Genomic DNA, 27,521 nt, shown 5'->3' with positions numbered 1-27,521 from the left:
CTTTAAACCTGGACAGCTTCTTCTCTTTTAAACATCCTTTCTAAAAGGGACCGTTCACCTATGTGCATCATGTAAGATATTTAGTCCAAATCTTAAACTTAACAAACTTAACAGCAAAGTTTTGCCAATTTGCCACAATTTTTTAAAAAAATGATGTTTTTTCCCAAATCTAACCACATGTTTTATTTTCTCCATTTATACAATAGTTTTAGCACCTAAACTTTAAAAAAAGTGAAGGTGCAATCTAATCAAACGGGCTGATAACGACCTCCTGGAAAGAGGGCCCCTGTTAACTGGCTGAAGACGCTCTTTCAATTTAAAACGGGCAGCTCCACATTCACATCCAAACAATCTAGATTAATGATAATAATGAGTAATTTTTTAAAGATGCATCAGGGGTTTTTTTGTTTGCGAAACATCTATAGATGCAGTTTATATAAACGGAACACATTTCATCTGGTTGTTGTTATTAAAGGTCAAAGTCATGAGACGCATCCAGAAGCTGTTAAAAAGTTTGATTCCCTTTCCCTCCCTCTCTCCTCCTCCTCCTCCTCCTCCTCTCTCTCTCTCTCCCTCTCTCTCAGCAGTAGAGGCTGCAGCACTTGACAGAAACTCTCCATCTCCGCAGCTGTGTGTGTGTGAGTGAGTGTGTTTGTGTGTGTGTGCAGGAGAAGAAGTTTCTTTCTGAAGATTAATTTATTATTAATAATAATGAAGGAGCTGTCCCCTGACGCCCTGCTGCTGTCTCTGGCTCATGTGTGTTTCCTGTGCAGTTTTCTGGACGCTGTTCGCTCTCAGGACGCTGCAGGTGATGACGCGCTCCGCCGCGGGTTGACATGGCAACACAACGGGCAGGTCTTCAGCATCCTGAGCCGTGGCGCTCAGTACCGGCCGTCCGGCAGGAGGCAGCCCGGGTCGCCCCGCCGCGGCGAGCCCGTGGTGGTCCTCAGCAGCAGCAACGACACGGCCCCTGCCGCGCCGTCCCGGGGCTCCCCGCGCGTCCCCGCCACCAGCGGCGCCGCGCAGTTACGCACGATGATGCGCCAGCACCCGCCGCCACTGCCTGCCAGAGACGGAGAGTCAGCCCCGGGCAGACCGGAGGACGGGATGGTCGGGGATGACCCGTATAACCCGTACAAGGCTTCTAACTACTACCCCTACTATAACTACTACAACTCGTACTACAGACCCAGACCCAGGACCCAGCCCCACCACGGCTACGGGACCAGCTACCACCAGAACGGTACAGGACTGCCTCTACTCTCTCATGTTGTTTATTCTCTCTGACACAAACAAAAACATTGATATATTGGATAAAAGTTTTTTACATAAGGAAATTGGGATATCGTCTTACTACTATCTTAATACTGTCAAAAGCCATAAAAAAATCTAATTTTATCATGTTTTAGAAAGTAAATGTTGTATAAATCAGGGTATGCATGATTGAAAATAGTTAGGAAATAAAACTGGTCAGTTTGGTGTCTGTAAGTGGAGCTGAAGTTGATATTTATGAGAAAAAAACTCATTTTGAAAAAAAGGCCTTTTTAGGTTTTTATACAATGTTAATGGAAAAGACAAAGATTTGAAGACAGAGATTTTCTATACTTCACTTCATATATTCATGTAGAAATTTAGATATGCAAATGAGGCCCAAACTCATTAAATATGCACCAATTTGCATATATGTCCAGGACATAAGTCTGAACATTGGATAAAGCAAATTTCAAAGTTCTTATTTTATTTTGTATATGAGAGTCAAAGTTTTTTTACAGAAGGAAATTGGGAAATCTCCTTTTATCATTTCATAAAGCAGAAAATACTGTCTTTTTTTATTTTTGTCTTGCTTTTAGGAACAGAATGTTGTATAAATCAGGGTATGATTGATTGAATATTGTGAGGTAGTAGTAGCGATAGTAGCGTTTTTACTCAAGAACTGTACTTCAGTACAGTTTTGACATACTTATACTTTACTGTACTATTTCTACCTTTTTGATCCTATATTTGATGCTTTATGAGCTGTCCCATTGAAGTCCTGCAGCAGATGATACCTGAAGAGCTGCAGACGAATCACAAACTGAATACATTTCCTTCTGGATTTAAGCTTAAATTGAATGTCAGACGGTTGTAAAGTGAAACGTGTGTGTAGTTTCAGGCCTGTGTGAACATGTGAGGGATTATCGAGGATCAAGCTGCTGCTCAGGAATAATGAGCCAATAAAAACTGGCATTAAGAGGCTTTCAGAGCTGTAACTGATTACAGGAGGATCAACTTTAAACTCAGTCTGAACACCTGTGTGACAGGGCTGGAGATTATATACATATTATGGCTCGATACATAATAATAATAATAATAATAATGATAATAACGAGAAAATTTCCTCTGGGGAAATTGTGAAAGGGCCACGGGGGCTACTGCCGGTGTGTATACACTATGATGAGATTCTTCAGAGATTTCAGACAATTAATACTAGAAATGTTATAACTATAACTGGAACAGTGACAGCAGCCAGAGGTGGACAGACTGGAATTTCTGGCCTCGAACAGAAAGCATTTTTGGCAAAACCATCATACCTATCATTAATCGGACTTCACTTTGAGCGTCCTGAGTTCTTCCTGAACGTCTACATATGATTTTTTTATAAGAATTTTTTTTAAATGTGGGAGCCAATGAGGCTGTTGGTGCGTGTTGGTGGCGCATCTGTGCGTCCTACGGCCAAACTATAACTCTGACAGCTTTACGAGAGGATTGTGAGTGAGAAGACAAATTTTCCTACGTTTCTATGTATAAATTATTTCTGTAGAGTGGAATTTGCGGCCTGGAGCGCAGTTTTCAAATTTATTTTTTGACAGTTTTTTCTCTCCCTCTACACTCTGGCGATGATGTCACACACTGTGACACGAACATTCCGTGCAATACACACCCATTATAATCTCAAAATTTCTCCAAAAATGATCATGGTCATTGAACAGGGATTGATAAAAAACTATATGACCTATCGAAACGTGGATTAATACACCAATACACAAGACTTGTGTCTACTGTTTAAAGTTTAAATGGAGTCTCTAGGTGAAATTATGCCGGAGAAGTAGACGTTTAAAAATCTCCAATTTATTCTTTTTTTTTTACTTCCCAGGGTGCTGTATTATTCACCTTGACCAAACTACTCATTACACCCACATTACTGATGATTGTTTGTCAGTAATCTCATTTTGTGAATATCATATATAGAGTTAAGTCTACATGATAGATATTAAAATTTTATGATATTTTCTCCATAGCTTTTAAATGACGTTTATTATTATGAAGGAATCAGAGAAAGAAGTAAACTAATAATACCACACAAATATACTTTTAAAGTAAGAATAAAAGCAGTAAATTGATTCATGATGCAGATGCATTTCAGAATTATACATATTATATTATTAGATATAATTTATTGATGCATTCATTTTTTTTATCCCTTTAATGTTGCAGCTGGTAAATGTGGAAAATATTTTGATTTATTTATATTATTTTACTGGGTTTCTTGTGAGTTTCCCCCTGGGGACAAATTATTAATATGATAATTGGCATCATATATAATTTATTGATTATTTTATAGTGTTTGTCTAGAAACTTAAGCTGTCAGATAAATCCATAGACTGTATAAATAATGGACGTAGTGACCGTGAGGTCACCCAATGTTAGTGGGTATATATATATATATATATATAAAACTTTATTGACACCTTGCCGTGGATACACATTGCTTTTCTTCTCTCCTGATGATGGCTCACCTTGTTAGTGACCTGTCAATCAAAGGTTGCCACGCCCCAAAACATATGAATCTTTATCTTCTATTTTCTTCTAAATGGGGCCATAATTTACACTATTAACATCAAACTGTCTTGAAGAAGATTTTTTACTAGTGATTGAGACCATAGTGTTGTCCTATAAATAAATAAAAATCAAGTGAGAAGTTTTCTCATTTTGTATTGAAATGAATGGACCCAAATGTTTCTGCAGCCGCCGTCAGCGCCCCCTGCTGGAATTTTTGGAACAATATTTACCTCTAAAATGTATTGGAGTATGACTATAAAGTAGCTGAAAGTGGAAATGCTCAAGTAAAATACCTCAGATTTGTACAGTACTTGAGTAAAAATACTTAGTTATATCCACTCCTGCTGGTTAGACACTTTATCTTCTGTAAAAAGTTAAAAGATTAAGCAGCAGGTGAGTTCTGCACCTGTGAGGGCGCGAGTCTCCAGACCAACAGGGGGCAGCACTCAGTATTCCAAACTTCAGAGGAAAACTCACAAAACCAGCAGAGCATTTTCATTAAACTGTAAATGGGGGATGTTTCAATTTGCTCTGCGTCCCTGTTCCTGCAGGTCTGCCTGACCTGGTACCCGATCCGTACTACATCCAGATCGCCACCTACGTCCAGAGGATGGCCATGTACAGCCTGCGCTGTGCTGCCGAGGAGAACTGCCTCGCCTCGTAAGACAACACCAACACATCCATCACACAGAAAACTGTTCAGTCTGTGATCACACACACTGTTTTTGCTTTATATTCATATTTTACTGTGATTTTTCTAAGTTAAAGTGGGAAGAATGAACTGTGAAAAACTTCCAAACAGCTTGAATGTGTCATTCACTCTAACCCGGAGCAGATACATACTTTGAATTAACTTTAACTGAACTGCAGCTGGACAGATGTTTTATACTGTTAGGATTTAAAAAATAACTAATTGAACGTCTTTATCCAGCAAATATACTGTATCATCTCCTTGTTTTCTGCTCCTTCTCTCCTTGTAAACATTTCTGTTTCCTTATCTGTCCTTGTCTTATCTCCTCTACTCTTCTCATTTCCTCTCCTATTATTTCCCCTTGAACCATCTTCTTGTCTCCTCTCCTTTATATCCTCTCCTCCTCATTTTTTACCTCTCCCTTCATCTCCTCCTCTCTTGTCTTCTCTCCTCCTCTCCTTGTTTGCTCTCCTCTCCTCTCCTCTCCTCTCTCCTCACTGCCTTTCCTTGTCTTCTCACTTCCACTCCTTGTCTTCTCACTTCCTCTCCTTGTCTCCTCACTTCCTTTCCTTATCTCCTCCCCTCTTCTGACTTCCTTTCCTTGTCCCCTCACTTCTTTTCCTTGTCTTCTCTCCTCTCACTTCCTTTCCTTGTTGCTTCACTTCCTTTCCTCGTCTCCTCACTTCCTTTCCTTGTCTCTGCTCTCCTCTCTCCTCCTCCTCTCTCCTCTTGTTTCCTCTCCTCTCCTCCTCTTTCCTCTCGTTTCCTCTCCTCCTCCTCCTCCTCTCCTCCTCCTCAGCTCCTCCAGTTACTCCAGTGATTATGACACGCGGGTGTTGTTGCGGTTCCCTCAGCGTGTGAAGAATCAGGGAACAGCTGACTTCCTGCCCAGTAAACCTCGATACGCCTGGCAGTGGCACAGCTGCCACAAGTAGGTGGATTAAAGAATAATAATAATAATAATAATAATAATAAATGACAGGTTTATACACTGACTGTTTATTGTTGTTCAGTCACTTCCACAGCATGGATGAGTTCAGTCTGTACGAGCTGCTGGACTACCAAACGCAGCGGCAGGTCGCTGAGGGCCACAAGGCCAGCTTCTGTCTGGAGGACACGTCCTGTGACCCGGGCTACTACCGCCGCTTCGCCTGCACCTCACACACCCAGGTACACACACACACACACACACACACACGCACACAGATAGTCCTGTCATGTTAACTCCTTTTGTGAGATGATAAATTATCTCAGAAATTATTGCAATTAACGATATTATTGAAATGTTAAGACCTCTCCTCCCACTCCCTTTCCTTGTCTCCTCACTTCCTTTCCTTGTCTCCTCTCCTCCCACTCCCTTTCCTTGTCTCCTCACTTCCTTTCCTTGTCTCCTCTCCTCACTTCCTTTCCTTTTCTCCTCTCTCTCCTTGTTTCCTCTCCTTTCTCCTATCTATGTATGCCTCCGATATAATGATCATATAACAGGATTCTTTCAAAGAGCGATGGACTTTTAATTTTTAAGAATAATCACACATGAATGTTCAATTAAAAAAGGATTAAAATCTATATGATATTTTATAAATATATAAAAGCAGAGAGCAGAAATTATGTGTTGTTTCTGTTCTCTGCGCCCAAGAAAAAAAAAGTTTGTGACAAGTTTTGTACTCCTACTTGCTGAATGTTTTTACCTCTCAAATGTCTTTGTTGGAACATAATGTTTATATATTTATATATACCTGTAATATTTATATTTCTGATGAACCATATATTCATCAGTCAGTATTATTATTATTATATTTTTCTTATACACATCTACGTACCGCAAAGATAAACATAGAAATTAAAGAGCAAAAACTTTACTGTTCCTATTCCATTCCAACTACATTTTCTTAAATTGATTTATAGTTCTCTGTTTAATCTCATCATCTAAATTATTTATTGTTTTTGGTGTGTGTTGCTGTGTGTGTGTCTGTGTGCAGGGTTTGAGTCCTGGTTGCTATGACACCTATAACGCTGACATTGACTGTCAGTGGATCGACATCACAGACGTCTCTCCTGGAAAATACATCCTGAAGGTTTGTTAGTCTGCTGAGAAACTCTTTCCTTTTTACTGCTCTACACCTGAGTGAAAGTTTTATTTATATTTTCCTTATTACTAGGAGTTCAATAGGAAGAATAGGGAACTGATTATTTACATTTAGTAAAATAAGACAGGGTCCTCCTGCTGAATCCTAAAACCAGCCAGTGGGTTTATCATAGAAAGAAACTTTAAAAACAGGCATTATCATCAGAGTTTCAACTATCCTACAGTCCTTGAACGGACCATCAGTTATTAACTGTTCCATGCCCAATCGAAGCTTAAAACGTTGATATTTGTGTCAGAATCTCTTTATTCTACATGTGTCATTTAACATAAAGCCTTTGCACTAACCAGATCCTGTTAAAAACATTAAATTCTGCTCCTCAGAGACACTGAGAAGACATGATTGATTCTGCTGAGACCAACGGTCATATGACAAATATTCACTGAGAATCTGTTTACACAGAGCAGAGAGGAGAGGACAGGAGAGGCTGTTTACACAGAGCAGAGAGGAGAGGACAGGAGAGGCTGTTTACACAGAGCTGAGATGACATGACGAACAAACTGAAGCTCTGTTGTTGTTGTTGTTGTTGTTGTTGTTGTTTGTTGTCCTGCAGGTTACAGTAAATCCCCGTCAGCAGGTTCCAGAGTCCAACTTCAACAACAATGTGGTGCGCTGTGACGTCCAGTATACCGGGACCGCCGCCCACGTCTCCGGATGCACCATGACCTCGTACGAAACACCTTCTTCTTCTTTTCTTCTTCTTCTTCACTGATTAATTTGATTTTCATTTTGGGTTTACTATTTCTGCAAAGACAGAGGAAGTGTTCACCTTAAAGTGTTAACTATCTCTCTCTCTCTCACTCACTCACTCTCTCTTTCTCTCTCTCTCTCTCTCTTTCTCTCTCTCTCTCTCTCTCTCTCTCTCCTCCTCTCTCTCTCCTCCTCTCTCTCTCCTCCTCCTCCTCTCACCGGGATGTGATGTAAATACACAGCTCCTTTTTTGTCTCTCTGGATCAGTGGCTGATTTTCCTCTTTTGTTTGTGTTTTTTGCAGCTATTGAGATGAATTCTGCGTAACGAGCTGCAACACAAATGGAGGAAACGAGGAACGCTGCAGAAGAACGAAGCTTAAAGTTGACGTGACGTAAATAATTCAATAATAACCAGATTAAAACAGATTTTTTGGGAGCATAAAGTGATAAACAGCTGATTCTTCACTGACAATAAGGCCTGTCAGGATAACAACAATCTGGACTTATGAGCAGGATAATTGTGTCTTCTTGGATGTAAGAATCCTTTTATATTATCATTGTATCAGCGGTATAAATTGGTCTTAAAATTACAATAATGTGGTCATTTCTGTGACCATATATCAAATATAGTGATTGTGACAGGCCTGATAACATTAAATAAGTTTAACTCTCTGGGTTTAGGGTTTTTGTTAAGAAGTATTTCTGCTACATGTTTTTCTGTGGACACTGAGTGGGTTTATTTCATGTTTTTTAGTCTAATTTTTTAATGAAAGAACACAAGAACGTTCACACACACAGCCGGAGGTCAGAGAGAGAAGACGAATCTGCCATTTTAGACTTTTTATTAAAGTTTTTTCTGATGCTTCTCATCAGCAGGAAAAAGATTTTTTTATGCTGTTGATGTAAGAAATTTGTTTTCTGAAGAAGTAACTTTAATGCTGAGAAAACAGCTTAATTTTTCCACGATATCAAGAAATTTCTACTTTGTTTTCTTCAGTGACTGGACCTATTTCATGTTTTACATTTTTTATTAAAAAATATGGGAACAATCCCAGACATGGCTGAAGATCAGAGGGAATGTTAATAAATGTTGCAGCTTAAAAAAATGTTCTATTTAGCTTTCTCATCAGAAGAAATCACATAAAAACTTTTTTTTTTTACCAAGAAAAAGTTACATTTTTTTCATGATATAGAGAAAACAGTTGTCTTTATCATTTTCTGATCTTAATCTCCACTTAAACCACTTTCTCATGATCACACACTAATCATTTGTTGTGCTCACACATAGAATCAGTAACTTGCATTTGTGTTGTCTCTGTAGATTTCTCTTATTCTATATGTGTTTTACTGACATTTTAATGTTAATTTAATGTTGTAAAATTCTAGAATTCCAGTTTCAGGGCATACTGAAACACTTTCATAACACTTTCTGATCTAAATTTCCTGTAAGTTCTAGTTATTTCACTCAAACAGGTTTATTGGTGCTGTAGACTAGATGATTTATTTTTGTTGCTAAAGTTTTTCACTTCGCACATTTCGTCCTCAAACTGAATTTAATCAGAATTGAACTCACCAGAGGGACCAAATGAGCTGCTGACTCACACACCACATGTGTCTTTCTGTTGCTGTACAGTGTGTGTGTGTGTGTGCAGAGTACACACTGCTGCAGAGCTGTATATAGGCGAGATCACATCTCATGTTATAAACCTGCATTTCTGCTTCATATCACGCTAATAAATCTTGCTTTAATGTGCCGACTCTCACTGTGTTTCTTCATGTACGTGTTCAGTTTCTTTGATTCCTCTTTGTCTATCTGTGTCTGTAGATTTTTCCTAAAGTCAATAAAAGTTATCATAAGATAGTGCTGCGTTTGCATATTTAAACATAAAATTCCATAAAACTTTTAATAAAAATAATTATTGTCTTACTGTGAGTAATCAACTCTTTCATTATAATCTTTATTATTGAGTTTTTTTATTTTCATTCTTATTCAACATTTTATTCCTAAAAATATGTTGGAAATAAAGAGATCCAATATTTCACTCAGTAAAAACCTTTAATATGTCAACAAAATGAAATTGAACCAGACTTTACCCAGTTTTTTATGCAAAATTAGTCAATATTTACTAAGAATGCTCATTTGCATTTTAAAACAATGTTTTAGAAAAGTCTGAAGACAATTATCTTAATGTAAGTAGTCAAGAAAAATATTAGAAAAACAATCGTTTTTCTAATTTTAATATAAGTTGGTCAGTATCCTCGTGACCTTTTTGGTATAAGTCATCCAGTGCTTAAGCACCGCCTCTGGCAGTCAGTAAGAATGAAATAGAACACGAGTTACGTATGAAACTACGGTTCTATGAGTTCTGGATGACTGCCAGAGTTCTCTGTCACTCGGATCTCTCAGTTTCGCGAGAAGATCCAGTTGGAACAGATCCTCTGGTGACACCGGAACTTATATCGGACGATAATAACAACTGTAACCACAAGCGCAGTGTTAATACATGTCAACACATTAAAGAAACTATTCAGAGGCGATTGTAAAATGTAAATATGAATATGTACGACAAAACTTACATCTGTAGGGTGTCACCAGGAGGCAGTGGCCAAGGAGGAAAGGTGGAGAGAGGAGAAGAGAGCGAGGGATGAGAGGAGGGACCAGGAAGCTGCAGCCAGGGACGAACGCTTCCTGGCCATTCTGGAGAGGCTGGCATCAAAATTAACTTTTTTTTCCATTAATGTCTTTAGTTAGCCTGGGTATACCCAGACTGCTTTGCGCGCTCGATTTCATTTCGAACTGCCAAGGGGTCTGGCAACCAGAGAGGTTTCTTAGCCCTGTTTTAGGGATCCAATCACAGAACGGGGAGGGATGGCAAGACGATGACGCGTACTACCCGGCAGACGGAAGCTTGTAGTTTTCCGGATCCAACATGGCTGCTGCAGACGCGAAACTCTCTTTAGCTGTAGATGGTGTTTTAAATAGTTTAGAGCGAAAGTTCTCTCGGCGGCTCCGCTGTCCCCCGGCTCGTAGCCAGATCACCGGTAGCGGGGCTATTAGCTATTAGCCCCGCTACCGTAAGGCCGGGAGACCCGCAGCAGCTTGTTTATTGCCCATAAAATCAGTGGATGTGTGTGGCTGAATGACATGAGGGGGAATAAAGCGTGAAAATAAATAATCTTGCAGAAAGCGAGAACTGGAGAAGCGAAGCAGCAAGCAACACTCTCTCACAGACACACACACAACAAACATCCATCTCTGTTGCTCTACTACGTCATCTGGTATAACTGATACGATTGGCTAAGAGCTACCTACAGACGCTTTTGACAGACATTCTAAGCGTCCAATAAACGGCTCTGGAGGATCGTAAACCACACCTCCTCTACGGAGAAATGAACGGCTGGTTCCCAGACTAATCTCATTTGAGATTAGTCTGGTGTTAGCCAGGCTAGTCTTAAGTGTGTTTTTACGTAATTTTAAAATGGTTTTACTGTTCAGGTGTTTAAATCATTTATGTAATGTTCCTGTTGTTCTTTTGAATGTTTTATATGTTTGATAAATAAATCAATGTTCATACACAGGTGTTGAAATTGGGCAAATTATTTAATTAAATGTAGTCATGGTCAGGTGCACAACACAACGCTGCCAATCTGTTTCTCTCCTCAGCTCCAGAGACGGTGCCTGGGGGTGCTGCCTCCCGTCCTGGATCCTCTTCCTCTGCTGCTCCAGCTTCGGCGTCCTCAGGATCCAGCACGTCTCCCCGGCTCAGGCAGATGTTGTGGAGTATGGTGCAGCAGAGGATGACCTCCGGGATGAACAGGACCTCCACCTCCAGCGCCTTATATGGCCCTCCATCTGGTCTTCAAGACCCTGAAGGCCCGCTCCACCACCACTCGGGCCTTTGTCTTTGCCTGCAGCGGGCTCCTGAGAGGCTGACGATAGGGGGTCATCAGGGTCATGGGGTAGGAGAGGCAGGGGTACCCACCGTCACCAATGAGGCAGTACCCTGATGGAGGGTACTGCTTCTCTAGGTACAGGGGGCTGTTTTTAAGTACCCTTGAGTCACGAACTGACCCCGTGTAGCCCACACACACATCAATACATTTAGCCATGTGATCAACCACCGACTGAAGCTGAACCGAATGAAACAGCTTAGGTTCAGGTAGCAGTCGGCCTCTTGTGAAGCGCCCGGTTCACAACCACCCGGTTGAAGGCCGCCGATCCTGCCATGCACGCAAATCCTGCGCCCACAGTTGCCAACTCCTCCTCTGTGGGATGACGGACTGTTGCTGTTTGTGGATGGCACAGTGGACCGATGTTCTTGGCATATCAAAGGCCCGTGAGACCACACGGTAGGATGTGCCACTGGCCAACCAAAACAGGAAGACCAGGCAGGCAACCTCCGGCTCCCAGCCGTGGTCTGCGTCACCTACCATGGCTTCCATAAGGGCATGAAAGGATCCCCTGGACAAGCGGAAGCAAGCCTGAGGATCGGCACTGTATCATTCAGCTGAGCATACCGCCTGGGGTTGGGAGGCTGTAAGAGAAAGTGGACATTAATTCATGAATTATTATTTGTTTATTATTGAAGTTTGTTATTCAATTATTTATTTTTTGTATTATTTAATAAAAATCTGTCATTTTTAAGTCGATGTGTTGTCTTTTGCATTGCACTTCTTTTAGGCTACTAGTGGAACTATTGTGTACAGTAAATACTGCTAATATGTTGCCTATTACATATTTTCATATTGACATTGTTTCTTAAGAAAGATAGGTAATTATGCACATTATACTAGGCATGACAATCAAAGCCTCTTTGAAGTGATCTCTGTTATGTATTTTCACACAGTAACCTGGGTATGTAAAACGTTTGCATTTTTAATTCAAGAAATAAGGCTCCACATGGTAAGAACTTTAAAGAAAGTAGAGACAGCATTAGTAGTACTAGTACATTAAACTTGATCATTGATATCCTAATAATATCATGACTACAACTTTAATAACTTGATCACAAAAGTCATCCCCCGCTATAACTTAAATGACAGGTCTAATGCTGCTATTGTATAGGCTATGTTGGTAGACAAAAAAAGCATGCATGACGTAGAATAGGTTTAAATCATAGACTGTATAAATAGATTTAAATCAGGCCTACCGGAGCATTGTCTGTCAACGTCAGGAGGAGGAGGTAACGTTGCTGACGACGCGGCCCATTCTCCACATTTGCTGCATTAATGGAGCCATATTGCAGGATTGTAGAAGTAAAACAAAGATTAAACAACAAAAAAGGGGTTTTTTTTCGCGGTTCACGGCGGGATGTTTTTGGCGGGTGACGAGCCGCGGCGGTTGCCGCAAGCTTAATTTCCGGTAAGTGCACCATGGAGTATTAGATTTGGAACAACACTCACCTGCTGAAATCTGCGTACTTAGTAAGCGCGGATAGTTTAACTGTGTTTAAGTGTACTCATGGAAGTATGGATATCGGAACACAGCACGGGTTGAGCGGGAAACGGATACGGGTCAGCAGCTTCTACGGGCATCATGGCGGCGAAGAAGACGCTGACTGAGACGAAGAAGAAGAGGAAAGGAGATTTAGAAACAGTAAATCTTCAACTGGTTTTTAGAGGGTTTAACAGTTTTTAGAGGGTTTAACAAAACAGAGGTGCTGTGTTCCAATACCCATACTTCCATGAGTACACTTAAATGCAGTACACTATCCGCACTCACAAGGTACACAGATTTCAGCAGGTGAGTGTTGTTCCAAATCTAATACTCCGTGATGCACTTACCGGAAATGACGCTCGCGACGGCCGCCGCGGCTCGTCACCCGCGAAAAACTTCCGGCTTTAAACGGCGAAAAAATTATCCTTTGTGTTGTTTAATCTTTACTTCTACAATCCGGCAATATGGCTCCATTAACGCAGCAAATGTGGAAAATGTGCCGGCGTCGTCGGCCGCCATTACAAACATTTTTTTCGAGCTGAGCGGCTCCGCCTGGCTCCGCCTCTTCCGCTACGTAGACAAGATGGCAGCCGTTGAGTGCGTATAGTGTACATCGTTCCACACTCAGCGTTTTGACCGTTATGAGTACAACATCCGGGTCCTTTAAGTACACTTCTTTTCACCGCGATCGGAATCGGAACACCCTGCGTACTCAAGCTAAGTACAGTGAGTACGGTAAGTATGGGTATTGGAACACAGCAAGGGTTTTTATACAGTCTATGGGTTTAACAGTAGGGCAATCCTGCACAGCAGGAGAGCTGCCGTTTTAGGACTGCAGTTTTCAGGCCCTTCATTCTTCCGCGACAGCGCCACATAGTTTGGAGGGTAAACGTGCATTTCTCCAGGAAATAATAAAATGAAAAGCTGCTGACAGACGCCGAGCTGGACTACTTGCTTGTTGGACTGGTGAGTAATAAATGGTACCTTAAGTTATCTTTCTACCTCTTTTGTCGTTGCAAAGTAGTACTAGTTTTTAATCACAAGTAACTATAATATAATCATTAAAATAAAATGTTGTATGTGGAAACGGTATTACTTGTTTGTTTGTTTTTTCAGTTACAATCTAAGCTTACGTTAAAAAAAACGACCGTTAATGTAGTTAACTGTTTAAAAGGGCTGTAAAGCGGAGTAACACATGTCGTTTAAACCCAATGATGGTATACAGGTGTATCTCAGTACATTAGAATATGATGGAAAAGTCCATTTCTAGTAGTTTAAGTCAAATAGCCCCAACAAAGAATTAAGTCATATAGATGGACAAACTTTTCAGAGGCCAACATTTCCATATTAAACATACTTTTTAAAATAGGTTGACATTGAATTTGAGGTCTTATTAAATGTAAGCCATAATCATTATAATTAGAAGAAATTAAATAAACTAATGCATGGAGTGTTTCATTCTGTGTATAATGGATCTATATAATGTGTTATTTCCACTTTTTGAATTGAATTACTAACATAAGTAAACTTTTCTATGATATAGTATGTATACATCGGCACTCATGGAATGCCTCTTGTGTAGTCAGATTACAAAAAAAAGTCCATAAATAACTACCTAAAATCATACAAAAATCATGAGAATAGTTAAAAGGAAAATCAGGTATTCTTAAAATGTTTGAATATTGTACCATCAAATGTTTCTATGAAAAAATATCACTTTTGAAGTACTAAAGACTCTAATGTTTATACGTTTTTAATTTTATTCTATTTTTGTTTTAAATTATTAACACTTTTTATATTTCTACTTCTTTATACTGTAAATTGTTAATACTTAATATTTTACTTATTTATTTGCTAATACCTCTTATATTTCTATTTTAAAGTGCTGTTTGCTATTTATTGTTTTTTGCTATCCACTTTGCTGCTGTAACTCTTGAAATGTCCCCGTTGTGGGACTAATAAAGGAAATCTTAATCTTAATCTTGATATTTTTCATGATACTGTTTTGATTCTGAAAAATACTGCATTTATTTTCAATTAGTTTACAGAATAAGCAGAGGGACTGAAATTAATGCAAAAGCTGATCCCACTGTTCTGATTACAAAAAAAAAATATTTATTTTATATTTTTTAAATTGAAATTGTTTGCCTTTAGTGGTGTCAATATATGACGTGCTTACAGAAATGTTAACCTTTGTATCATGATGCATATCAAATAAATAATGACCCACTTCACATCAAGATTGTAAAATATACAATTTGTTACTTTTTGTAATTAATAGACTGGTTGTTTCATCTGAAGGAACTGTTGGAAAGTTTGATTATTGACAAACATATCCTGTAATATCTTTTTATGTTTCATGCAAAAGCCATAATTTTTAAATTAACTAAAACTGTCAGATAAATCTAGCGGAGTAGAGCTATAAAGTGGCATGAAGAGAAAATACTCAAATTATATACAATTACCTGAGAATTCAGGATAAGTTTACATTTGAGCAGCCAAAGATGAAAATAGTGTTAATATAAAATACATGTAACAGTACTTTCATATATTGTGGTATATAAATTTCCACCATACAGAATCATGGTGTACTGTACATTTTAACCTCTCTGCATCCATTTTAAAACACTCCTCTTATCTTGTTACCTTAGAGGGAGAAAATTAAAAGATAATTGCCAGAAAAAATATATCTAAATACTATTTTACACTTTTATGGAGTTCATTTATCATCAGAACTATCAAATTTTTATTCATTTTTATGATTTTAAATATCAGTTTGTATACATAGTCGCTGTTTTGTTTTTTAATTTCTGTATATTAAATGCGAGGGACCAATATGGGTCTTAATGTTTCACACTGTGAGATATCAGTCAGTAATTTGCAACAACTTTGATTTTAATGCATTTTTACTTTTTGTGCAGGGTCAGATTTAATCCAACTTCTGTCCTGATCATAACTTCCCAGAAAAACAGAAAATTGAACAGACTCACAGACATCAGATGTTTACGATGCTTGCAAAGCTTTTTAATTTGCAAAAAAAGAAAGAAAGAAAAAGATCACTGTGCAGACTAAAGTTGTGTTAAAAGCATTCAACACATTCAGTCTGCTCTTATTAAAGGCAGAAGATGGAAGAGATATTCTGCCTCTTGTTTAATTGAGAAGTGTTGCAGCAAAAGAAAATCAATGTAGCATGAGACACGGATCCCTCAGGTTCTATATTTGAGATGGTGATGGAGCGGTGTTTGTGTCTGCAGCAGGTGGACCGTTCCTCTCTTTGAGCCGAGGACTCAATAGATTATAATGCCGCAGATGGACGGGAGCTTAGTGTCACAGTTCCTGTCGTCCAAACATCCCGAAGCTTTATTATCTGTAAGTACCAAACACACAAAAAAACTTTGAGTTTTTGTCAAAAATCACAACCAAGGGCACTGATTTTTTGATTTTTTAAAACTTTCTATTTAATTGTATTAATTACTGTATTCATGTTCCTTTTTTTAAAGCACAATGTATACCCTGTTGCCGAAATGTGCTATATAAATTAACTTGCCTGGCTTATTCTGGGGAAATCATAATAATAGTTGTAATAATTATGGGTGGGAGAAGTTGATACAGCATAGTAGTAGGATATTTTTGCACTGCAACACGTATTGATATTTTATATATAAATTATCAATTATTATCAATTATCAATTATTATCAATTGCTTTGCAGTCCACTAGATGGTGCTGAGCTTAAATATTTAAATTGATTTATTTATACCTCTTAAATTCCACTGTTGCCTAAGGGGCTGCATATTTTTATGTACAATATCTTTTATTGCATCAATCAGCATATTGAAAAATGGCATGATTTGAATATCGTGATAATATGGTATCATGGGGCCTCTGGTGATTTCCACCCTAATAATATTATTTTTATTACTAATAATAGTAAGAATATTATATTATTCGTATAGCACATTTCATACAAGAAATAAAGTACAAAGTTCTTTACAATAAGGAAATGTAGAAGTTCAGTTTTGAGTGAAACTGATGTTATGTTCGTAAGGCGGATTGATTTACCGTCAATGGTTAGTTGTACACAGTGGTTCTTGCGGTTGTCAGGCCCTCCAGAACACCAGTTATCAAAGCCGTAGGACACCAAATCACTCCATTGCCACCTAGGATCCTGTGAGGAAAAAAAGAGAACAGAATATTTGTTTTAATTTATAGTCATTATTAAGATACTTTTAAAAACTTTAAGATAATATATGTACCTCTGCTGTATTATACCCTCCAACCCACACCTGTCCAGACTTTTGACCGCCTTTTTTCATCACGTCAAGAAATTCCTCGGAGGGCTGAATGTCCAACATTGCAGATGCAAGGTTTCCACCCAGTGAATAGCAGTTGCTCTATAGTGCAGATAAACACACCTTGGTTAAATTCAGAGCTGCTGGGATTTTTTGAGACCAGTGCTGATACTGACGGTGGAGGAGAAAATTCATTTTATCACTGATATGGCGGCCAACAAAGTATTTTTTTGAGCTGGAACTGTTCCTTTATGTGTTGATAAAATTTTTCTTTAAAACTTTTCAGAGATGCTTTTATCACAGGACAGCCACGCTACAAACATGATTTTATAAAATATGATGCATATCATATTACTGAATTTTATGTTCTTATATTGTATATAAAAGACAGCGTATGTAAATATTCATAACATTTGGGGAAAAAGCTTAATTTGAATGTTTTTCAAGGTTAGGAATAAGCTTGAATATAAATGCATTCATATTTTTCAGCACAATCTGGTGTTTCAGCTATACTACAACTCATCTAAGTAGCAATGTCTTGATATCTGAAATGATCCTTTTTCTTATATTCACTTGTCATTCATAGTAGGGCTGAACGATTTATCTTTTTTCGACCAAAATTGAGTTTTCAGACAACGCGATCATGTGATCACCAAAGCCGTGCTTATTTTGCAGCGCTCCTGACTGGTCCAGGATCTGTTGCGTCAACTAATTTACACATACATGCCGTCTCCGTACCATCCTGCCAAGCTCACCAATCCTAAAATTGCAACATCCAGCGGAAACATGTGACATATCAGGGTTTCCGCTACATTCATTTAGTATCAGCGCCCCGTCGCTGCTATATCTTAAGCTATATATAGCCTGCTGCTAGTTCAGAATAGGGGATTGTTGTATTTTTTTTTTTAGTGACCAGCTCCGCAACCGCGAGCACTCTAGCATTACTCCAGCATTAGCATTACTCCAGTAGCATTAGTTCAGAGTGAGGTGAGACTGCCTGTTAAAGCTGATGGCTGCTAACGTGACTGGAAGAGAACAAAGCACACTGCGGCCGAGCCTCCACTTATTTTCGCGGTGCATGTATTTGTTGTAATCTTGCCACATGTGAATCTTAGGTTCATTTGTGGTTTTGACCAGAGATTCCCCTCCATGTTGGTTCCCTGATAAGGAACAGAGGGATCCCTCTCTCCCAGGATGCTTAGGTCAAAGATGTTCTCCCTGGGAGCGTGCTCCCGGAACTCCCTAGTTTGTTCGGTAAATAACAGAAGAAAACAACATCTAATAGCCTCGTATTTTTTTAAAATGTGTTTTTAGTGATAAATGATGTAGCCTAAACATGCTTTGGTTTGTCACCATTAAAAAATCTTCACGCTTACTCAAATTTGCAAACACAAGCTCATGAGACGTGAGATCTGATCGTACCCTCCGCTCACGTCCAAACTGATAAATGCCGAGCCTTGTAGAAATGATCGCACGCTCACTTTACGCTCACTTTACGCTCACTTTACGCTCACTTTACGCTCACTTTCTGTCTTACGCTCGTTTGATAAATGTGGGCCATTGTAAATATTGCACTGAAGCTGGATTCGAAGAAAATTGTGAATCGAACCGAATATCTGCCAGAAAAATTGCAATAAGATCTTTTCCTAAAATCGTTCAGCCCTAATTCATAGCTAGAAATATCCTCTTTTGATTACTTGGTCTGGAAATTAGCACGCATCAAATAATCATGATCCAAACAAATGATCACAGTTAACATAAACAGCTGGTAAATAGACAAAGAATTTGGATTTGTTGCAACAATTTGTGATGATAAAGGCTTGGAGAGTCTGGAAGACTTTGGTTAAGAGACATTAAAAGTGCTTAAAAGGTACTTTAATGAGTAGAACCTTTAACATCAACAGCATTAGAATGCAACGTAATGAAGCACTATTATAAATCCAAAACAGTCAGTGTAATGTCTGTGCTTTTACTGCAGTAAGCAGATTTCTAAACAAGAAATCATCGTGTTCACCTCAGCTTCGCTCCAAGTCATTTCTTTTGCAACGTAGCGGAGACACTGGATGGTGGACGGGGTCTTCACCCAGCCGTCAGGACAATGTGGGTGCCATTCGAGTCCTATATCTATATATATACATTTATAGGTGAGAGGGAATTATACTGTATATCATCACAACTGTGATTCCTTCTTAGGCAACCTTACTGTTATCTATTTTTTTATGTTTGATTGATCTTATCTTATATCTTCTCTCCACAAACCTGCTGGCGTTGGAAGTAGGGTTGGTAAAGGTCCTTCTGGATCTGTATGGGTCAGACAATTCAACATAATAGTTATTGACTTGGGACATCTGCTGTTATATTTATTTATTTTAGTCAATCACATTATTTCATAGCTGATAAAAAAAATATACACTCACAATTCTGTTCCTCATCCACCGGCCATATAGCTGGATGGACAGTGTGACAAGCCAGTGAGCGTTAATGGAAAAGTGACTGTAGCATAGTTTACTTGCAGATCATTTAAGTTAATTATGATGCTGAGTAACCAGCCAGCAGCTGTTAGCTATTTAGCATATAGTCATCAGAGTGATGTCACTCTTCTCATATGACCCTCAGTGTGAAAGCAATGTTATTTTTGAAGATGTCAGTTTTAGTTTTTTCACAAAAAAAAAAAAAAATACTCACAAAATACAAAACTGCTTTCTTATAAACTGCATTAAACAACAATATTCGTAAAAGCACTGAAGTATCAAAATGTACAAAAAGTATCAAATAGATAAATGATAGTTATTGATAGGGCTGGGTATTGCCACTGATTTTTTATTTTATTTTTATTTTTTTAATCGATCCAATTCACTAGGTTTCAATTTTCGATCGTTTGTTCGCTTGATATATTTCATTAACGATATATTTTTTCTGGTATATGAAATACATCTTTTGAGACATAATGCTGTAAATTGGAACCATCTGCATCATTAAATATATTAATTTTTCCATTAAGAATAGTATTCAGAGATGTGTGGTGTCGAAAATGCAACCAGACAATCAAGCAATATCGGAAAATGAAATTTAATATCGATATTAATGGATTTAAAAAAAAAAAAATTGAAACCCAGCCCTAGTTATTGATGCATTCATATTGGAATAATATCCTACAAAAAACCTTTACGGCAAGATTTTTATGAAGTCATGGGACAGTGCTGTGCTGACACGATGGCTGTTCTAAATACACTGTTAATGCTGTAAACCGGTCAGGTTTATCCACCAAAACCTTAAAGGTGTACTGTACAGGATCTGCCAAAAAATCTAGTCGATTTTAAGGTTCTTTTATTAGTTTTTAAATGTCTTAACGCTCTTGGGCCATCTTATCTATCGGATATGCTTTTATCATATCAACCCTCGCGGGTCCTGAGGTCGTCTGGCTCCGGCCTTTTAATTATTCCAAGAGTTACAACTAAAACCTACGGGGAGGCTGCATTCAGCCATTATGGCCCGCACCTATGGAACAGAGACCCAAGACTCACTTGTTTGGTCTAGCTTTTAACTGATTACTTTACTATTTATTTATTTATTCTCCTCTTTAGCTATCTATTTACCTATCTAGTTGTTCATCACATTGTTTATATTTTCTTTCCCGTTGTATTTTAGTTTTTATCCCCTCCTGTTGTTTTTTATTTTTTTATTTTTTATCCTGTTGTCTTTTAGTTTTTATCCTGTCCTGTTGTCTTTTAGTCTTTTAGTTTTTATCCTGTCCTGTTGTCTTGTTGTCTTTTACTTTTTATCCTGTCCTGTTGTCTTGCTGTCTTTTAGTCTTTTAGTTTTTATCCTGTCCTGTTGTCTTGCTGTCTTTTAGTCTTTTAGTTTTTATCCTGTCCTGTTGTCTTGCTGTCTTTTAGTTTTTATCCTGTCTTGTTGTCTTTTAGTTTTTAGCTCCAGTGTTTCCTCATGGGGGCCTCCGCACTGGGGGGTGCGTTCGGCCTGCCCCTTGGGGATGTGGTCTTGGAGATTGCCTGGGCCTGGGGGTCTGGGCGGCTCTGCACCATGTGTGGAGTCCGCCCCGGTCTCCCCGGGTCGTGGTGGTCTCTGTGACGGCGTCCTCTATGGCTGTGGGCTCTGCCACCTCTCAGTGTGGATGCTCCCACAGGTTGCTTTTTCCTCATCTGGATCCTCGGTGCCTTGCCATGTCTCTACACTGTCAATCAATATGTGCTGTGTGTGAGTCTGAGTGTGTTTGTGTGTGTGCATGACTAAATGCGTGTGTGAGCATGTTTGTGTACGTGTACGTATGTGTATGTGGGGGAGGGAGGGGTGGGTTTTGTCATTTTTATTGTCTGTTTTTATTCTTATTTTTTGTAAAGGACTTTGTGTTGCATTTTTATGTATGAAAAGCGCTATATAAATAAAGTTTGATTTGATTCAAAATCATTACATGTGACACCCGTAGTTGTGTGGTGGTGTCAGTGTCTGCAGAGAACATATCTACTCTGCCTGTATTCCTTCTTTTTTTTCTTAATATTGCTATGTTCACTATGTTTCTGGGCATCGCAGCATAGGAAAATTGCAAATGTAGCGAGGCAAAATGGCAGGGAGAAAAAACTTGTTCCAAAAAATGTTTTTGCATAAAGGCTTTCTCGCATAGAAAAATACTAATTTCAACACGTTGCTGACACGTGACAACTTCTGTTATACCCTACTAGCTGTTTTAAACACGTTGTAATGCTGCAAAACAGGACTTTGCTTTTACCTTTATGTTTTATCTAACCTGAAAACATTTTATGGGGTACCTACTAATTCTAGTGCTTTACTTTTCATAAGAAATCATACAAACTCTTAATGAGGACAGCCTGTGTGTGTCTTTTGGTAGTTTAATTGATAATAATGTTTCAAACTGTCCAAATTTGATGATTTTGAATTTTTGTTTTTCTTTTATGGGTTGAGAAAATTTTCCTATTTCATAAAATAAACAGTTTTTCAAGTAGTCCAATCCAGACAGTTGCATTCCAGTCAAAAGCAAAATAGCAGAAAATGTTAAAACAAAATACTCACCGGTAGCTCTGGTCAGAGCCATCATTGCACACACAAGTAAAGCCAGAGACAGCATCTTTATGGTTGCAGATGTTGAAGATGATGATAACCTTTTTTTAAAGACAGACATACTTCTATTAAAAAACAATTTGATAAATGAATTGATACAGTGTGAGAACGATTAGATTTGATTTGATTCCACAGTTAATATTTGTTGTAGATATTTTATAGTGTCACTCACAAGTTTTATATTTTATTTATATTCTGATTCGCCATGGAGTTAAAAATCAGTTTTATTGTGGGTCTGAACAACAAAAAGACCACAAACATCTTTCTACATTTATATTAATGTAAAGAAAAATCGTTGTAGAAGCTTTTTTTCCTTTCACGATCTGTTATTTCCCCCATTCAGATTTATTATGGATACTATTAAAGTAAAAAAAAAAAGCAGTAGAGAGTCTGTCAGCAAGAAACACTTTTACATCGTTTGTCATTTCCATCAGTCCCACGTGAGGCTGATCATTCCTGAGAGTAGGTTCGATCTGAGTGACATCATTTACATTTTCTCTCATGTTATGGGATATTTAAAAATGAATTTTTCCCCAGGATTGTCTATATACAGATGCAAATAAAAGGCTCATAAAAAAATAAATAATATAAAGGCATTCCTGTGCCCCTGAGCAGGACACAGTTCACAGTATAAATACACAATGCAGGTTGTTATTCATGTTCAGCTGTTTGTTAAACAGAGAAAACACTGATTGTTAGTGCATGTCTACAGCTGTTAAAGTGACTGACAGCTGATCCAGCTGTGATTATTATTATTATTATTATTATTATTATTCTGAGTGCATGTCTACAGCTGTTAAAGTGACTGACAGCTGATCCAGCTGTGACCCGCTGTCACTGTCATTAGAAACGGACGTCGTTTCACGTGACGCTTCGGAGGAGATGACTTCTAATGTTTCTTAAAACGTTTCGCAAGTGACGCAAGTGAACGGCGCAGTGAGGGAAGCATGGATGCAAAATAAGAGATTTGGGAGAGACCGGAGAGACCCATGGAGTTGCAACAACAGTTTTGCGGGCAGCTTCAGCTCCCGCGTTGTTTTAGAGATGCTGACGCAAACTGTAATTATGTGAAGCCGTCAACCGATTCAAAGTCTCGTGATACCCGATCCATAACTCTACAACCGATTAATCGAGGAATTCATGGCTGATTTGTATCGATTGAGGAGGCTGCTATCGACACAGCTGCATCTCTCACTTGTTAAACTGAATATCCGGTCGCATCGGTTTATCGTTCACAACCCTAATACACACTTACAATTACAAATCCAGCCCCTGAGGCCGTGCACAATGAAATGCAAATATATATTTTATCTGTTTTTCCAATTTTAAAAAGGCAGTTCAATCAAAACCTTATGTGGCTTAATCAATGTTGGACCTTTTAGCAAATGTGGATTTGATCTATAATGATATGAAAACATCAGGGGCACCAGGTTACACAGAAAGACACTAGACCCAGTACCCCCACTCAAATGAATGGGATTATTACCGCCACTGCCAGATCTGGTTAAAAGCAGCCTAAGGAGGAGGTCTGGTTACGTACTCTAAAGACCAACAAAGCCACTGTAGAGATGAAGTTGTGGTGGATGGATCGGTAGAACAAATACAGAACGTTTACCAGAAGAAAGCAGTGTGTGTCCCATGTTACATAACTTAGTCCAATAGAAGATTAGATCTGTGATTCAAAACCCTGATATAATTGAACCAAGTTTTCTTGAACCGTTGCACCCCTATTTCTTTCTTGTTTTCCGCCATAACATCTTATGAAGGTACAAACAGTTGTCAAGACAACCAAAGGCTAGGCCGACAGTGAGTCCTCTCATTTTAGTTATCAGGCGAACATCTTTAGTAAAAATGTTTAATGGCTAAAAAATGATTTTGCCCTTATCCTGTGTTGTACTTTCAGGAAAAATAATTTTGGTGATCATTATACCCGGATTATTATATCCTGTGTGTTTTCTGACTGGAGCAGCACCCAGTCTAGCTCTACAATCCAAAAGATGTAGTTCAGCTACGAGTTTATGTTGTCGCTTTATGACCTGCAGACCTATAAAAATATAAAAGTCAAAAAATAATATTAAAGTTTGTACTACACCTGCTGCAGAATGATCTTCACTTCGTCCTTCTTGGTCTCTGCATGTAGCTTCAGCCTTCCTGTTGAAGATGAGACGAACACTAGCTCTTATATACTCTGACAAAACCTGGAACTGAAGCCACACACTGACAACAGGTTTGTCCAAGTTGGGAAATATGACTCACTGTTTAATTTTCATTGGAATTGATCTAGGGATTGTTTTGACGACAACGCCCTGTTACACCCGCTGTGAAAGCAAGCTTTAATATTTACCAAGAAAAAGCATGTGCTCAGTGCCATTATAAAAATAAAACATTATCCACACATTTCTGTGGAAGTATGACATAAACCCCAGGCCAGCCATGACGGCTTAGTTTATGCTGGTGATGTGATAATAAACCCATATGAGAGCTGAAAAATATAGCACTAGTCTTACATTGCTATTGCAGTTAGAAACAGAAAATCACTTCTATTGGTCATAATACCCGTCTGGATTAATGAAAATGAATGTTTCACTGACATCTTGGAGATTAATAAAGGTCTTCAGTGGCAAGAAACTAGGATAGTGGTGCTTTGGCCTAAAATACTGAAGGTTATAGTTTCTGTTTTGCGGTATCAGTTGGCATGGACCTCCTCATCAAAGACTGCCCGGGGCAGTGCTTCAGACTGGTACATTTACAAGCACAAACCAGGGTGAGGAAAAATCTGGGACGTTGCCAACCGTAAAAAAAAAACCCCAAAAAATCCGAAGAAATGTAGATTCTGTGTGGATCAGGGGAATTTGTCCATCCAGTCCACATGTCCTTGAAATCATACAAGGTTCATGTACAATCTCAGACGCAATCCCGTCAGCTCCTTCAACAATCTTGAAACAAAGGCTGAGGCAGGCAAACAAAGGCTGATGAGGTTTCCCAACTCACTACCAAACGCCTGGCCATTCGGATGCTGGACAGACACTGGCCAGTAGGATGCTTGGCAAAAAGATTTATGAATCGCTGGTGTTTCATTTCTCTACGCTTGCCTTGCTTCCCCCTCTGATGTAGAAATGGAGACTCGGAGATGGTCTTGTTTGTCCATGTGGTCGAGTTAGTACCTGGTACCCATCTTCTTCCCCTTTTCCTTGTTGTTTACTCTGATAACATATGAAAACCTCAACCAGCCAGGTTGGCAAAGTCAGCAGGAGACTGGCAGGTTGATTTCCCTGTCCTGATTTTAGCAGTGTATGTGGTTCTAATCTAAAGGTTCAGAGTGATTAAAACCTGAAATCATTGTTCTCTGCTGGAAAATGGTGGATTGCTTCATTCAGGTTGGGGGTGACTTGCTACCCTTAGTGATTAAGTGCGTAAGAGGTTTTGTTCAGTAGTTAGGGTAAATCAGTAGTAATATTCCAATCTACTGTCTTGGTGAACAACAATCTGCTAGATTACCCTGCATGATTATTCTGTATATTCCATTCAGGCTTGTTTGGGTGAATAATGTTCTGGCTGTTTTGCTTGGCCTGCAATCTGAACCCAGATAGGATGGATTATATTTGTTTATTTTGTCAGTTTCCCTAGTAAGGGTGTTTGCTGAGCAAAGTAACGGCATGCAATCATGGATCCACTGCTTTGTCAAATCATGACTCAACATCCTACGCCTACCTGTATCTCCACTGCAGATCAGCACACCCATTCAGAATCTATAACGATTTGTTTGTTTACTGATAGCATAAACACAAAATACAGATTGGTTATTGGCCAACAATAAAAATTTGAAAACATCAGGGAAATGCAAAATCCTGCGTTAGTGCAACATGTCATTTAGCTAACTAAATTGATGTCTGAAGAGTAGATATCTGAAGTGGCAGATGGTATTCCTTCATTCTGAGCATGCAGTATATGATTTCAGAGGTGCATTCAGGTTGTTGAATTAAACTAGGCTTTATAAAAGTCTCCTTTTAGTTATAGACAGTGTTATTTTACCAGCAAAAAAAGAAGACCCATCGTCGTGGTGAATTATGTATTGTATTTCATCTGGCCTAAGATGACCATGGGATCTTTTAGGAGCTTGAGAATGTGGTTTGGGAGGAGGATATCTGGACTACATTTGGAGTACTGCTGCCACAGCAACCTGCTCCTGGATAAACTGCCTAAAACAATAATGAAAGAAGCATTTACCAAGCCACTATCAGTGTTTATCTAGTGAGAGTGTTTGCTGTGCAGTATAACGCAACAGAGCAAACATGACTGATATTGACCCTTCCAACAGTAGTTGGAATAGGAAACTCAAAACGATTCAAACAAAAAAAGTCAACAGTGACACGTGTTGACTTTTCCCCTATCAGTGTAAGCTAAACTAATTGGCTAGAATTGTAGATTGTATGTGTTCTGCTGATCTGAGAGTGATATCAATCTTTCCAACTTGCCGATAAAACATATATTCCAAAACGTCAGACTTTTGCTTTAACATTTGGGAAGTCTTGAGCCCTGACCTCCTTCCTGCAATATCACCATTACACCAAACCATTTCAAGTTTTCCTTTTGACAAAGTTCAAGAAATATAAAAACACAGTGGCATGTGAGTCTGTGGACAAAAGGTGTCATTGTGGACATAGGATTTAAAATGTCCAGATGCTAGCACCATCAAGCAAATTGTGTAATTATATATTGCTATAAGCTATAGGAAATGGCCTCATTCTTAATTTGCGGTGCATGTGTTATAGTATAGTTTTAACCTTGTTCTAACCTCCATAGTTGCAGGCCTAAAACCATGCGTACCTTTAGCTAATATTGATTTTTGTAGTTAATGCACTGTGCCTTTGTAGAGAGGCAATGTACAATAGCTAGCCCCAAAATGACAATGTACAATATTGTTTAATGGCAACAAAGCTGCCACTCTTGAGCTGCAGAAATATGGGAAACCTAAACTCATTAAAACATGACCTTTGACACAGACTCACAGAGCAGCTTGTTACAATGCTTGACACTTTAATTTTTGCATCAGACAAGAAACAACAGTTCACTCTGCTGAATAAAGTTGTGCCAGAAGCATTCAGCACATTCAGTCTGCTCTTATTAAATGCATAAGATCTCAGACCATAGCTCCTTTGTTACTCGTCGCTTCATTCCGTTACAAAGATAGAAAAGAAATAAAGATGTAACAGGTTATATTTAAGTTATTAGTATTTAAACACACATCCACCTCTGTTTGAGCACTTAGCTTGGTGTCCTGTGCCACACTTCCACAGAAATGTGTGCTTAATGTTTTATTTGCACTGAGCAAAGACTTTCTCTTAGTAGGTAAT

The 27,521-nt window shown here is 38.7% G+C and overlaps 2 protein-coding genes and 1 long non-coding RNA gene across 3 annotated transcripts; 2 read left to right on the top strand and 1 right to left on the bottom strand.

Moving 5' to 3' along the window:
* Positions 1–711: 711 nt before the first annotated feature.
* LOC131974786 (protein-lysine 6-oxidase-like) lies at positions 712–8,927 on the top strand. Its single transcript, XM_059337240.1, has 7 exons — positions 712–1,243; positions 4,371–4,479; positions 5,310–5,441; positions 5,524–5,680; positions 6,490–6,585; positions 7,208–7,323; positions 7,648–8,927. Exons 1-7 carry the CDS (start codon positions 712–714, stop codon positions 7,652–7,654), a joined length of 1,149 nt encoding a protein of 382 aa, XP_059193223.1. The 3' UTR covers positions 7,655–8,927.
* A 4,050-nt stretch (positions 8,928–12,977) lies between these two features.
* On the top strand, positions 12,978–16,155 carry LOC131974974 (uncharacterized). The gene is made up of 3 exons (XR_009394684.1): positions 12,978–13,002; positions 13,546–13,748; positions 16,037–16,155. It is a non-coding gene; the product is annotated as an uncharacterized LOC131974974 (long non-coding RNA).
* On the bottom strand, positions 15,804–27,521 carry LOC131974973 (type-2 ice-structuring protein-like). Its single transcript, XM_059337487.1, has 9 exons — positions 27,419–27,521; positions 24,260–24,318; positions 22,120–22,208; positions 19,491–19,520; positions 19,333–19,374; positions 19,088–19,197; positions 17,038–17,175; positions 16,844–16,949; positions 15,804–16,149 (listed from the first exon to the last, which is right to left on the bottom strand). The coding sequence occupies exons 3-9, from the start codon at positions 22,172–22,174 to the stop codon at positions 16,070–16,072; spliced, it is 561 nt and encodes a 186-aa protein (XP_059193470.1). The 5' UTR covers positions 22,175–22,208; positions 24,260–24,318; positions 27,419–27,521; the 3' UTR covers positions 15,804–16,069.

This window comes from Centropristis striata, chromosome 7 (assembly GCF_030273125.1).
Source record: "Centropristis striata isolate RG_2023a ecotype Rhode Island chromosome 7, C.striata_1.0, whole genome shotgun sequence".
NCBI lineage: Eukaryota > Metazoa > Chordata > Actinopteri > Perciformes > Serranidae > Centropristis > Centropristis striata.
The sequence above is the reverse complement of the archived record's forward strand: the minus strand, read 5'-3'. Positions and strand labels throughout refer to the sequence as shown.

What these genes read in the sequence shown, in the direction of transcription:
- LOC131974786 (XM_059337240.1), top strand. Translation starts at nt 712, where the DNA reads ATGAAGGAGCTGTCCCCTGACGCCCTGCTGCTGTCTCTGGCTCATGTG. An exon ending in GAGGAGAACTGCCTCGCCTC is followed by an intron (nt 4,480 to 5,309) that starts GTAAGACAACAC and finishes CCTCCTCCTCAG; the next exon opens with CTCCTCCAGTTACTCCAGTG. An exon ending in CTGGAAAATACATCCTGAAG is followed by an intron (nt 6,586 to 7,207) that starts GTTTGTTAGTCT and finishes GTTGTCCTGCAG; the next exon opens with GTTACAGTAAATCCCCGTCA.
- LOC131974973 (XM_059337487.1), bottom strand. Translation starts at nt 22,174, where the DNA reads ATGCTGTCTCTGGCTTTACTTGTGTGTGCAATGATGGCTCTGACCAGA. An exon ending in CCTACTTCCAACGCCAGCAG is followed by an intron (nt 19,198 to 19,332) that starts GTTTGTGGAGAG and finishes GTATATATATAG; the next exon opens with ATATAGGACTCGAATGGCAC. An exon ending in GAGGGTATAATACAGCAGAG is followed by an intron (nt 16,950 to 17,037) that starts GTACATATATTA and finishes TTTTCCTCACAG; the next exon opens with GATCCTAGGTGGCAATGGAG.